This window comes from Alosa alosa, chromosome 8, assembly GCF_017589495.1.
Source record: "Alosa alosa isolate M-15738 ecotype Scorff River chromosome 8, AALO_Geno_1.1, whole genome shotgun sequence".
Taxonomy (NCBI): domain Eukaryota; kingdom Metazoa; phylum Chordata; class Actinopteri; order Clupeiformes; family Clupeidae; genus Alosa; species Alosa alosa.
The window spans coordinates 17,853,640-17,866,654 of NC_063196.1; the positions used below are offsets into that span (position 1 = coordinate 17,853,640).

Consider the following 13,015-nt stretch of genomic DNA (forward strand, 5'->3'; position numbering starts at 1 on the left):
ATATGGGTGGGGGGTAGCAGGGGGGGTTGGGGGGGGGTGGGTGACGGGGTGGCCGCTCCATTACTTTCTCGGGGGGTGGGGTGGTGTTGGGTGGGGACGCTCAGCAACTTACAGATTAACGTTTATTAAAGAACCTCGGTCAGACAAGGCAGCGGCACTGCCAGAGACCTGCTGCTATTGCCATGGCATCGCGCGTTTCATCGCCATGTCAACCTTTCTTCGCTTTGTGCTGCTGTTCCCTTTTGTGAGCTCCCCCAAGCTACCGATTCGGCTCGAATGCCAATGATGGCCGGACTGTAGATGTGTGGGGGAGAGGGGGGGGGCAGGGCAGACGAATGAGCTCCTTCCCTCCACTCATCAAAGAATGTGGCTGCTCTGTGGGGACAGAGGCAAAAGGGGGGAGACTTGGGGTGGTGGCTGTGAGAGGTGGTAGTGGTTGTGGGGTGGGGAGGGGGGTTGTGAGTTAAAGGTGGGGAGAATTGGGGCCTCTAGGTGGGGTAAAGTGTGGAGGTCGTCTCTCTCTCTCTCTCTCTCTCTCTCTCTCTCTCAAGCCTTCCTCTCTTATGTCACATGGCCCGGTCTCCTGTGGAGTGATGTCCAGGCTTGGAGATGTTTTCACTGCCTTTTCCCCCCTCTGCAGAGGTCAGGCGCTAACCTTTCTCACACTCAACTCCACCACGGGCCGCGGGAGAAGAAGGCAACAACTGTTGCATTACAAAAAACTCCAAGGTTGGAAGAGACAGAATGGGAGAGAGAGAGAGAGAATGGAAGTGAGAGAGAAAGAGAGAGAGAGAAGGCACTCGTAAGTTCAATGAGCTCACCACCAGGCTTTACAAAAGAGTCTTTATTTATAAAGTTTCACTTTACAAAAAAAGTCATTCTTTGTTCAGCAGTTGCCTGATTAGTCCTGAATTAATCAGCCATCTTCCCAGGCACTGTCATCTAATCTAAAATCAACTTATGAATCAGTGCAATAGGCTTTTCTCAATATCCCTTTTTAATCAAAATTAGACATGCAACGATTGATCGGCTGGTGACTAGAATTGGCCGATTTTCACGCAGCAAGCAGCAACATACAGAGTAGGCCTAGTAGTTCTACTCCACAAAAAAAAAATACTCAAACTATTTACTGCACGTAGACTAGGGCTATGACTTAATACCCTAGTCTAGCAGATTGGGAAGTGGATGTGAAAAGTGTACATACGATAGCCTATTAGAAAGGCAAACAAAAGTTAAAGTTTCTTTTGACACAGTAGCCTAAAATGAAGAAAACTGATGCTCTCAATACTTATTCAGCTGTCTCTGAAGGTTTCTATAATTAACCGGAAAAATCGGAAATCGCAATCGGCCCAGAAAATTGCAATCGGTGCATCTCTAATCAAAATATTACTTCCATCTGTGTCAGAGACCCTTAAAAGAAAATTTGGAACTTTCCCTTTTAAAGAACAACAAAACCAACAACATAGTGTTCACCGTTTGTAAGTCTGTTTCTTTGTTTATAAAATGCTCTGCTGTTTCATACATGCAGAGTAAGAGTCGCTGTCAACGAACATGAGGGAGCAGATCTGAATGGTTTTGCAGTAGCCCTCACACGTAATAGTGTCATTGTAGCTGACCATGAAGTACGTGAAGTACTTGTGAAAGGCTTTACTCTGGGGCTGAGCCAGCGAGAGGCCAAGCTTGTGCAGGCTCTGGGGTCGGGCGTCCGGTAGCTCAAAGGCCTGGGTCAGGGAGTATTCCAGCGTCCACGCCGAGCTGCCCTCGCGGTTGGCCTCGGTCAGGTTGAGGTAGTACTGCCAGACATCCTTTAGGGTGAGGATGGGGAGAGAACGGGGTGGGAACACACACACACACACACACACACACACACACACATATACATAGAGGCAGACAAACATAGACACACACACACACACACACAAACACAGAGGGGTTGTGGAGAGAAAGAGGGAGGTGCAAAAGGAGAGAGAGAGAGAGAGAGAAAGAGAGGTGGGATATGGGTGAGAAGAAAGAAACAAAGTGAGAGAACAGTTAAAAGCGGCTGAAAGAAAGAAAGTCTTCTCCCCTCTCCACCCCTCTCTCTGAACCCATAGAGGCAGTGCCACAGAAACCCCTTGATTAAATCGCACCATGAAATGAAGACTGACAAAGCCATTAATCACTGACAAACAAGTGGCATCTGAGCTGGTATGCGGCTAACGTGGCATGGACACACTAATAAAGCGATAGCAACCAGTAACAGCTCAAGCCTCTGGCATCTTTTAACCTCCTGGATGCCCTTGAATCACCTAGAGTAAGGGCTCTCACTGCTGCTGTCTCCTTGGAAATAAATATTATATAATAATCACCCTCATACGTCATTGTGGTGAAATCTGTCACGCTGCACTTAATGAAGACATTAAGATGCACCAGTCTGAATATAGGCTATTAAGCCATATGAAATAACTCCTAATTGTTCTGTGTATAATCCTTTCATGCACATTAACTCATACACTAGTCTGTTAAACCGATCCCATAAAAATATTTTTTGCAAATTACTCGCCTACCACAAACAATTAGTGAAACATCCCTTCTGCCATTACGTGTCATTAAAAAGTCTTGCACGGTTTATTTATGTCTGATATGCACATCAATTATGTCACATATGGAATGTGCTAGTGACCACACACTATAAACACCACCTGATTTGATTGATCTGTTTGATGTCTGAACACCATTTGTATGTGCGTGCTTACCAGCACGCCGTAGTCCGCAGGGTCGTACAGGTACATTCGCACGCCAGGGTTGTTGGAGTACGGATCCCGGGCACCTTTCCAGGGTGTGATGGACGGCGTGACGAACACCGAGCCCAGCGGTTTACCTGCCAGGCAAACGAAAATGGAGTCATGTGACTGTCTCGCTCGAGCCCAGTGTAGGGATTTTAATGGAAAGAGAGAGAGGTTGAGGAGAGGAATGGAATGGTAAGATAATGTTTTTTTGTTTTTTTTTTGCAGATATACGCATGTTTCCACAAAAGGTTGATTGTTAAGTGAGGGAGCCTGAGGCTGTGTTGAAAGATAGAATGTCTCAGCAACCGCGTGCCAAATCATTGAAGTGCTGAATATAGCACAGCCGTGACAGCTGAAGGGGGTGCCACTTGATGAATTGTTAAAATTACAGATTGATCCAACATTGAGCATAGCTGGGCAATGATGACGCTAGGCTTAAATGATTACATTCCACACACAGAGTCTACCAACCACTGAGAGAGTTTTTGAAAAGAGCGTTCCTGTCAAATGACAGGAGTTTTGTGCCACCTAATTTTAGGTGAAAACATAATTGAGAGGGCAATTTACGGTGTAATTTCATACCCACACTATACCAAACTCACACATGCATGACTTTCCTAGTCCAGAGGCGTCTTGACCTCAAAGGGCAACTGAGGACAGTCCTTGAATAGAGGAATCCAGGCCAAGAGGAGAGAGAGAGAAAAACTGCCAATCCACAGGCTGTGCCACGTTACCTTGGCGACCCAGCATGACCATTATGCTGTCTCTGTGTGTGTGTCCATAGAACTGTCCGGAAATGAGGTCACTGTAGTCGCGAAACATTTCCACGAGGCGTTCGTTGTACACCTCCCGCATGGCTGTAGTGTCCATGGCGTATGGCAAGTAACCAATGGGAACGTGTGCAATGATATAGACCTATAGGGAAAAGGCAAATTATATTGGTGGGGTGTGGACTAGGGGTTTTAGAGACTTGGTCAGCCAAGTGCTATGAGGTTATGCTGAGATTGTGATGAACTCACTCGGGTATGAGTGTGTCACTGGGATTACATTAAGAACATTCCCAGTAATTTAACAGAAAAGCAACCTATCTTTCTCTATCGAGTAAATGTAGCTCGTCTTGAATGAATTATGTAGCTATGCTGCGACTAAAAGATGACTCAGTCAAAAGTCAGCAGATTAACGGCATGGCTACATTCTATCCTACATTTACAAGAATCTGGCATTGAAAGCCAACACAGTGTTCTTTTTTGTCCAGTGAAGTAACAAGTAGCTCAACGTAAGGGTCATCTGGTCGTCTGTTTTGTACGTACAAAACTCATGAGACGATGATTTGATTGTCACACATTTTTCCCCCTTGACCGGTAGGTCTGTCTTACCTTCTCTATGTTCTGCCTTGAGGCTTCTAGAGTGTTCCGCAACCACTTGAGCTGCCCCGTGGGGTCAGTCATGTTTTCCGTCACGTTATTGGGGCCATAGTAGAGAATGGTGTTGAGGCTCACCAGCCGCAGCTGGGGCCGGACCAGTTGGGAATAGAAGCCACCTTTTAAAAAAAGAAACAAACAACATACACACATGCCGGTCATGTCTGTTTTTGTGTGGGACCAGTCGCTTGAAAGTAGAGGTCAACATGGAGTTGTTTTGACACACAACACTAAAAGCTTACAAAACAATGCAGTCATGCATTTATGACCAAAGGACACCCCATGTATTACACTTGGCAGTGAATTCAGGTGAGGTCACAGGGGAGGTGTTCTACAAGTTTTGAAGTAGCAGGTCTATGTATGATGTAAACATCAAAATATACAGTCTTGTTTCATATCTTGTACAATTTAGTGACAATAACAACATAAATTTAAAAAGGGCCAGTCGGCCATTATATCAAACAATATGAGTGCAGGCCTACAGCCTTGGCCAGAAACCAGCATGATTATTTTCAGGCCCTGTAACTAAAATAACCTTACCAAAAATATGTTTAAACACTATGTGCTATTGTAGGCCTACAGCTTTTTATGCTTAATACTGAGTGACAGCCGCTTATTAAATCTGCTCAAACATATTTCAGCATATTTCGTAGATCAGGGTGTTGCATTAATTTAAGGATTTGAACACCTGGAGGGCTAGGCATGGAAATTCACACACACACACACACATCGCTTCAAATCCAATATGATTGGCAGAGGTTCTAAGAGCAAGATCTAAGGTGCATTCAAATTCGCAAACATTGCGAGAGTTTGCAAACAGTTTTCCATTAGCCTTGAGTTTTCGGCGAACGTTTGCGAACAACCGTCTGCGGATGTAGTTCTCAACATACAGTGGAACTGGACATGAGCTTGATGAAGATAACAATGTAATTACTTTTACAACTGAATGTTAACACCAAATCATTCAAATTTAACTGTTTAACTGTTTAACATGTTCACCACGAACGTTCGCCACCGTTTACCAAATTTGAACGCACCTCAGCCTTTCCTTCTCAGGCATCCTGTGTTTGCATTGCTGGGGATTTACCTTCGCGCAGGGTAGCAAGCGCCTCTGGCTTTAGCCAACCTGCCCAGAGTTTGGCAACCGCCTGGTAAATCTCATTTGTTGTCGCGGGTAACTGATCCTGGAATCAAGTGCTAAGTGTTAGAAGGCAGTGCTCCAGGTCACTGACCTGAAATATACTCGGGGCCAGCAATTTCTGGTAATTAAGACCAGCGTCTGATTCATTTTACCGCAAGCCTTGCTGTCTGACTAAGACTTCTGTTTGGAGTGATTAGCTAAAATAACAGCTATTTTGAGAGCAATTAACTCAACACAAGATCTCTTCATCACAGATAAGCACAGATTTTATGTTTTATATATTATGTAGCATGTATATAAAGATTCTATCACAGAAAAAAAAAAAAAATTTGTGATTCACATTAAGTTGTCAAGTGTTTTGGATAATCATTTGTAATAGGGAAATCCGTATAAATGTCCCCCAGGGACATTTTCCAGGCATGCTGTGGTGGAAAAGGCAAGGAGAGCAAGTGAGATACCTGGGGCCAATAGTCATGGTTTCCTACTGCAGGGTAGACAGTCAGAGAGGGGAAGAGCTCTCGGATGGTGTGGGTGGTGTTGGCAAGGATGTCAATCACCTGTTGGGTTGAGAGCTCCTCTGCTCGAACATGAGGGGGGCTGTCGCTGAGGGTCAGACAGTGGGTTGAAGTTTTACATGTATGTGCGTCCACACCACAAAACGCTCACTACATCACACACACACACACACACACACACAGTCACATGCAGGAACATTTACAAATAATGGTTTTAGGTAGTCCATATGGAATAATCTGAAGGGTTATACCAATAATCCTTCTCCATGATATTTCCCATCACATTTTTGCCTCATACAACAAACTGCTGCTGATTCATGATTCATATCTAAAGAAGATATGATACAGGCTCAGCACTGTGATTAAACCATGCACTGGTCTTGCTAATGAATAAAAAATCAATCACTTTCTAATCACATAGTTTATAAATAGTCCCTCATCCAAATATAGGTATTAAAGGTACACTATGCAAGATTTTCACCTTAATATAACCTTTAGGAAGCCAATTTGATGGTAAACAAACTTGTAATAGGCGAATCATTGACCTAGCATGACTATACAGCATAGGCGTAGCGAGTCAATACCAAGAAAACCAGCCATGTAACTCCAAGAACAGCGACCGACAAATGTCGCGAGAATCGTGAAACATGACCTTGTCAGTAGACTCTTTGGAGATAGTTTTTGCCTGTTGTTAATCATTCACCTCCACAACAAAAGTATTTTCATTGTGTACAGGGGGGATAAGTCATGAGAAGTTTTTCTAATTACAACAGCAGAGTAAAATATAAATATATTGTGACTCTAGAGGGAGCTTTACAGTCGCCAAAAATACCTAAACCTGCATAATGTACATTTAATGTATTGATTTTGAAATATTTCACAGTGAAATATTTCACATATTTATGTGTGTGTGTATATATATATATATATATATATATATATATATATATATATATATATATACTAAACCATTAAAACCACTAAACATTTAAACCACTAAACCATGACTATAGTAGGATATCATGTTTTGCCTCAAGAATCATATCTTCACATATCATATTGTGAAGTTTAGCGCTCCAAATCATGTAGGCCTACAAGGATATTTATGTATCACTAACTAATAACCAAGGCTGTGTTTTGAGTCCACTGCTGTACAACATCTACACACATGACTGCAAAGCCAACAGTAGTCATACCTCCATCATCAAGTTTGCAGATGACACAGTGATCTTGGGCCTGATTAGTAACAACAATGAACAGCTCTACTTGGATCAGGTTGATGAGGTGGCACAGTGGTGTCAATCTAACAGCTTGACACTGAATATCAATAAAACCAAGGAAATGGTAGTGGATTACAGAAGGAAGCAGCAGAACTACAGTTACACCCCACTAATGATCAGCGGGCAACCTGTAGAGAGAGTCACAAGTTTTAAATACCTTGGTGTCCACATTACTGAAGACTTAACATGGACTGTTAACACTCAATATGTTCTGAAGAAGTCCAGACAACGACTCTACTTCCTTCGTCAGCTAAGGAAATTCAAAGTTTCTACATCCATCATGAAGGCCTTCTACACTTCAGCGGTTGAGAGTGTTCTAACTGGTAGCATTATCACCTGGTATGGGAACTCCACAGTTAGAGATTGTAGTACTCTGCAGAGAGTAGTGCGCTCAGCTGAATGTACTCAACTCCCTGCTCTACAACATATCTATTCCAGAAGAGTACTCCTAAGAGCCCAAAAGATTCTGAAGGACTCTTCTCATCCTAACAATGGATTATTCCTACCGCTGAAATCAAGAAGACGCCTATGTAGTCACAAAGCCAGAACTGAGAGACTCAGGAGAAGTTTTTATCCCCAGGCCATCCGAACTCTGAACTCACACTATACTGAATTTGCACTCATTCACTCCTCAGCACTCATGACCCCCCCCCCCACACACACACACACCTACATGACTTTTAGCACTTTTACATCCCTCTCCCTATGCTACAGACCTTTTATTTATTTTCTTATTTCATCACACGTCAAAACACACACACACACACACACACACACACACACACACACACACACACACACACACACACACACACACACACACACACATATCTGATTTTCTCCAACTTTTGCACATCTCCATAGAACTTTTTATTTATTATTTTTGATTTCTCCTCCATCTATCTACCCATGTCCTTGATTGCCTAGCCTTTCTGCCCCCCACCCCCACCCCCACCACACACACACACAAAAAACACACACTTACATCATCACCTCACATACATACAGCACACTGCTAGCTACAGTAAGCCTCCTCTACATACTTGCTGCACACTGCCCCCCCTCCCTACATACATAGCACATTGTCTTCAGGATCTTCTCCAACACACATCCTCTACATACTTACAGCACACTGCCCCCACCTACCCACACACACACTACACACACACACACACACACACACACACACACACACACACACAGTCACTGCTCCCCTCCCACACACACACATCTTCACTGTCATCACTCACATACATCATACATACAGTACTCTGCTTGCAATAGTAAGTCCCTTCATCATACTTGCAGTACACTGCCCCCCTCCCCCCTACACAGCACATTATTTCATCAGGAAGCTTCTCCAACACACATCCCCAACATACTTACAGCACACTGCCCCCCCATACACAGCACATTGTCTCATGAGGAAGCTTCTCCAACACACATATTGCACCACTGCCCTCTCCCCACATACACAGCACACTATCCCATCTCCCCTGTCATCCCCCCAACACACACACCAAGACCCCTGGCAGTTGGGTTAGCCCCTTGAGCCGTGGATCTGCCCAAGGTTTCTTCCTTGGTAAGGGAGTTTTTCCTTGCCCCTGTTGCTCTTGGGTGCTCCTTGTTGGTGCCCCCCCCCCCCATCCTCCTCCACCTTTCTTATGCAACCCTTGCCACTTAATCTACTAAACCCCTCTTTTACTGCACTTTTTACCCCCCCCCCCCAATAAATGCACAAATAGGCTGACACCAGACATAATTTCACTGCATTTCTTACTTCCAGTAACTATATGCATGTGACAATAAACTTCCTTGTATCCTTGTAATACATGTATTGCCTGTTATTCAATTCCAACAACTAGGTTTAATGTAGAAGTATGTGTCTTTTGTTAAGTTGTTGTTTTTAAACATTTAAAAATGTTGAACTATTATAAAGACCATGACCAGACCATGTTGTGGAACAGGCCTACGGGGCAGGAAATTCCTACATCTTCAAAACGGTTTGAGCTAATATTAAATTGCTGTCTTTGACAAATTACTCTGAAAAGAGAAAAAGGTTCCCCTGATGATGGTAACTGACTGTTATCCTCTACTAAAAACACCGATAGAGGAAGACAATATCACCAACACAGATCACAAGATTCAACCAACTAAGGTTTCTCTTATTATGTTGAATAAGGAACCGCAGAACAGTATTAGGCCTTGTTTGTTTGTTTGTTTGTTTGTTTGTTTAACGAATTTACCAATTGTCAACATTAATTCAGTAAACATTTCATTATCCATACCCTGTCCATATCATGAAGTCTGGTTGGGGTGATTCGTGTTTCATGAACTGGAATGCGGATGAGATGAGCTGATAGGGCGAGTCACACATGTAGTCCCCATAAGCCCCGGGGTCAGAGGCGGGTCGGTCCGAAGAGGAGAGGCACACTTTGGTGCGATCCTTTGTCACATGGTAAGAGGGATCTAGGTGCAAGTCTGATATGTGCCAGAATTTGCCTGAAATCGAAACAGCCATATTGAGTACGGCCTAATGGATGCAAATCATAGCCTACCTGAATGTGAACGATGATTCAAACTATTAGATCATGCAAGTAGGCTAAACTTTTAAACATTTGCCAGTAGCTATATATTATAGTCATAGGCTGTGCCAGTTTATTTACGCTGATATTGTAGACCAACATAGGCTATAATAGGGTCATTCCACGAAATCGGTGCCTTTTCAACTTTAAAAATGTGAAAAATATAATTGTTTCAAACTGATTTTTTTTAATGCCCATTTAATTAACACATCTTAACATGACAAGAAATTGTCTCGGGCCATCTCAAGCTATGCATTTTTTTTTTACCATTCACTTATTACATAGAATATCGTAGGATAGTAACAGGACTGATGGTAACAGGACTGATGATTTCATGCTAAATTGCTCATTTCTAGCTAACAGGTCAAGGTTAGGAAGGCACATGGTATGTAATCTGAAAGGTTATTACTTCTAGATATTGGTAATATCAGTATTGATAAATAATTATTTATATATACACTTTAAAAAATTGTAACAGGACTGATGTTGTATGCTTGCCCCTCTCTCACAACCCTGATAAAACATGAAAAATAGGACATTTAAAAGGAGAGAAAGTTACCCTCGCACACTGTGGAATCTGCTTCTTCTAAATGATGTCACTTCCTTGAAATTATGTCACTTCTAGTTTGTACCATTATTTTATAGGAGGTTTTGGTGAAAGTAACAGGACTGAGATGAAATTAAGGGACAATGATAAATTACTTATTTTACTTAAATTAATTACTTAAATTACTATATTTTCTATGAAAACATATCTATTTATTTAAAAATCATTGCTTAACAATGAGATTACACTTAAGACGATATAAAACTGTGAAAATTGTATCATTTTACCAACATTTTACAACCGAGAAGTGCTGTTGAAAAAGAAAAAACATAGCGTGGGACAGGTCAAAATCAACCAAAATCTTTACCCATAGCATATATTTATGTGATTTTAATCGTTTGAACTTGTATTTTATTGGGTTTACCTGGTCTTATATTGATGCATATAATCTATAGTAACATTAAGTTTTTTTAAATTACACATGTATTTGTTGTTTAAGCAACTTTAGAACTGATTATATGTTGTGGGACGCAAAAGGCACCGATTAGGTGGAATGACCCAATAGGCTACTCAGTAAGCATAACAATGTAGTAGGCCTACACAATCGGAGGACACGTAGAGAAATTCCAAAACAAAAACACTGAGCACTCACTCACCGACGTTGCCGTTACCATAATGGACGTTATGGAGTTTGTTCGAAGTCGGCGCTGCCACAACCAGCAGGTGAACAGGCAGGCACGCAAGATAGTACAGAACACTCCGATGCATCGCGGAAGACTAGAGAACTACACGCACAATTGTTCTTTAAAATAGTCCCATGTTTGTGCTGCACAGTGCCAACAGACCAACTCATATAACCTAATCCTACAAAACAGGAAGTGAAAATGCGTCACGTGATCGCATTGTTGACTGTCCGATCACGGGACGGGAGAGAATTGATATCGCATTAGCCTACTGTCATAATGATGTTACTAATGTTATTATAATGCTATGGTACTGACAGTGGAACTTCCAATAATCTACTTGGTAAGAATGGTTTTAGGCCTAGGTCTATATAGTTTAGCTTATGTAATGCAAAGAATCGTAGATCTCTAGATATATGCATCCCCGCGAGCTTATTGCAAACTTTTAGTGTCTCTACACGTGAGGAAGTCATGCGTTTAAATGAGCTAGTAGCAATCAGGATGGTGCGCTATTACAACTAAATGAATTGAATTACAATAGCCTCGGCCTACTTAAAACGTCCAGGCTTTATTGTTTACTGTAAAATGCAAAGCAAAACTTTTCTCGCATGAATAATATGCTAGTTTATGACAATAAGCACGTATGTCTAAGTTTGCTATCATGGAACTAAAGCCATATGGTATTGTAACCTCTGCTGTCTTTGTTTCTCTGATTATGAGCACGTTCATAGGGCACCTAATGCATAATTCTTACTGTAGACTACATAAATATTCCACAAAGTCGAACTTTCTTTTAAAAGTGTTTATTCAGTCACGTTTACTCATGATTTATTAATATGAAAGACATATAAAATTCTTACAAAAGTTTTTTTTTCCAGTCCATGTTTTAAACATCTCGAGGAGTGAAGTGCAAAGTTCTGCTTACAATAAAATCACTTCTTGTTTGTAATCCAATAAAAAAGCAAGAAAGAAAAAGATTGAGATGGTCTTGGTCACAGCCATGAATTATGCCTTCTCATAGGTACGTACTGCCGTCACATCCTCAAAGGTTAGAGTCTGAAATGATGCAAAATTGACATTAAAAATCAGCACTCTATTTGACCCCAAAGTGTATGTGAACACATTCTTCAACATTGTAGCCTACTACAGATATGCACGCTGTTGGTCACTGAGCTAAAGATTAGGCCTATACATAAAGGCTTTGCACAAGTAAAAATTCCAATTATTAGTGACTTACCATGACCATTTTCCCGTCCTTGAGCTCCCGGACGAATTTAGTCTCCTTGCCGTCCCATTTCTGGACGTGCACAAACTTGTCCCCTTCCATGGTTAAAACGGACTGTGGGTGAAATAAGTGTCAGTTGTATATATTCCCTTTTTCAGAAATTAATCTCTATAGAAAATTGAACTTTTAACACTAAGCAATTGTAACAAAGTCATAAGTCGATGTAATGCCCGACGAAAGTCGTATGCGGGTATACAGACAAATTGATTAATTTTGGTTAAATTGTAGTTGCACCTACTTTGCAATGCCTGTCGTCTGCGGTAGTCTCCTCGAACTCCTCGCCCAGTTTGAATGAGATCTCGGTGTTCTTGAAGGTACTCTGCGTCTTCACTACCACTTTGTCCCCCTCTTTGCAGATCACTACTGTGGGTTTCGTCACATTCCCGACTTGTCTGGTGGCAAAGCCCACACCTGTGAGTGAAATGAAAATGGAGTGAAATGAAAAAAAATTACTGATGTGGGTTAAAGATTTTTTTTTGTTTTGTTTCAGCACCCTTTGAGGTGTAAAAATATCTACAGATCCCGTTCCTCCATTGTGTCCAAGAACAGAGTACACCTGCAAAGCGGACGAGTACGCATGGTGTCGCCAGAAAGCCGCAGGTGCGTCAAGAAAACTCACCAAGAGCTTTCATGTAGTCGTCGAAATTCTCGCTGTCAATCAGCTTCCAAGTGGCACAGAATGCGTCAACCATGGTGAAACTGGATCGCGTGGACAGAGATAGCAATGGAGAATGGGAGACCGGAGGATGCTCTTAACCCCGTTTAGAAGCCTCGTAAATTGGGAGTAACT

The 13,015-nt window shown here is 42.1% G+C and overlaps 2 protein-coding genes across 2 annotated transcripts; both read right to left on the reverse strand.

The window, feature by feature from the left end:
• Window positions 1-829: 829 nt before the first annotated feature.
• smpdl3a (sphingomyelin phosphodiesterase acid like 3A) lies at window positions 830-11,117 on the reverse strand. The gene is made up of 8 exons (XM_048251184.1): window positions 10,914-11,117; window positions 9,414-9,627; window positions 5,789-5,933; window positions 5,277-5,373; window positions 4,145-4,308; window positions 3,503-3,683; window positions 2,736-2,860; window positions 830-1,805 (listed from the first exon to the last, which is right to left on the reverse strand). The coding sequence occupies exons 1-8, from the start codon at window positions 11,023-11,025 to the stop codon at window positions 1,497-1,499; spliced, it is 1,347 nt and encodes a 448-aa protein (XP_048107141.1). The 5' UTR covers window positions 11,026-11,117; the 3' UTR covers window positions 830-1,496.
• Window positions 11,118-11,727: 610 nt separating this feature from the next.
• On the reverse strand, window positions 11,728-13,008 carry fabp7b (fatty acid binding protein 7, brain, b). Its single transcript, XM_048250714.1, has 4 exons — window positions 12,845-13,008; window positions 12,464-12,636; window positions 12,178-12,279; window positions 11,728-11,996 (listed from the first exon to the last, which is right to left on the reverse strand). Exons 1-4 carry the CDS (start codon window positions 12,915-12,917, stop codon window positions 11,946-11,948), a joined length of 399 nt encoding a protein of 132 aa, XP_048106671.1. The 5' UTR covers window positions 12,918-13,008; the 3' UTR covers window positions 11,728-11,945.
• Between the last annotated feature and the right edge of the window lie 7 nt (window positions 13,009-13,015).

Bases quoted from the DNA above. Each gene is read 5' to 3' on its own strand.
- smpdl3a (XM_048251184.1), bottom strand. From the start codon at position 11,025: ATGCATCGGAGTGTTCTGTACTATCTTGCGTGCCTGCCTGTTCACCTG. The intron at 9,628-10,913 runs GTGAGTGAGTGC...TTTCGATTTCAG, and splicing joins TTATGGTAACGGCAACGTCG to GCAAATTCTGGCACATATCA. The intron at 2,861-3,502 runs GTAACGTGGCAC...TTTGCCTGGCAG, and splicing joins GGTCATGCTGGGTCGCCAAG to GTAAACCGCTGGGCTCGGTG.
- fabp7b (XM_048250714.1), bottom strand. From the start codon at position 12,917: ATGGTTGACGCATTCTGTGCCACTTGGAAGCTGATTGACAGCGAGAAT. The intron at 12,637-12,844 runs GTGAGTTTTCTT...TTTCACTCACAG, and splicing joins CGACTACATGAAAGCTCTTG to GTGTGGGCTTTGCCACCAGA. The intron at 12,280-12,463 runs GTAGGTGCAACT...TTTCACCCACAG, and splicing joins CAGACGACAGGCATTGCAAA to TCCGTTTTAACCATGGAAGG.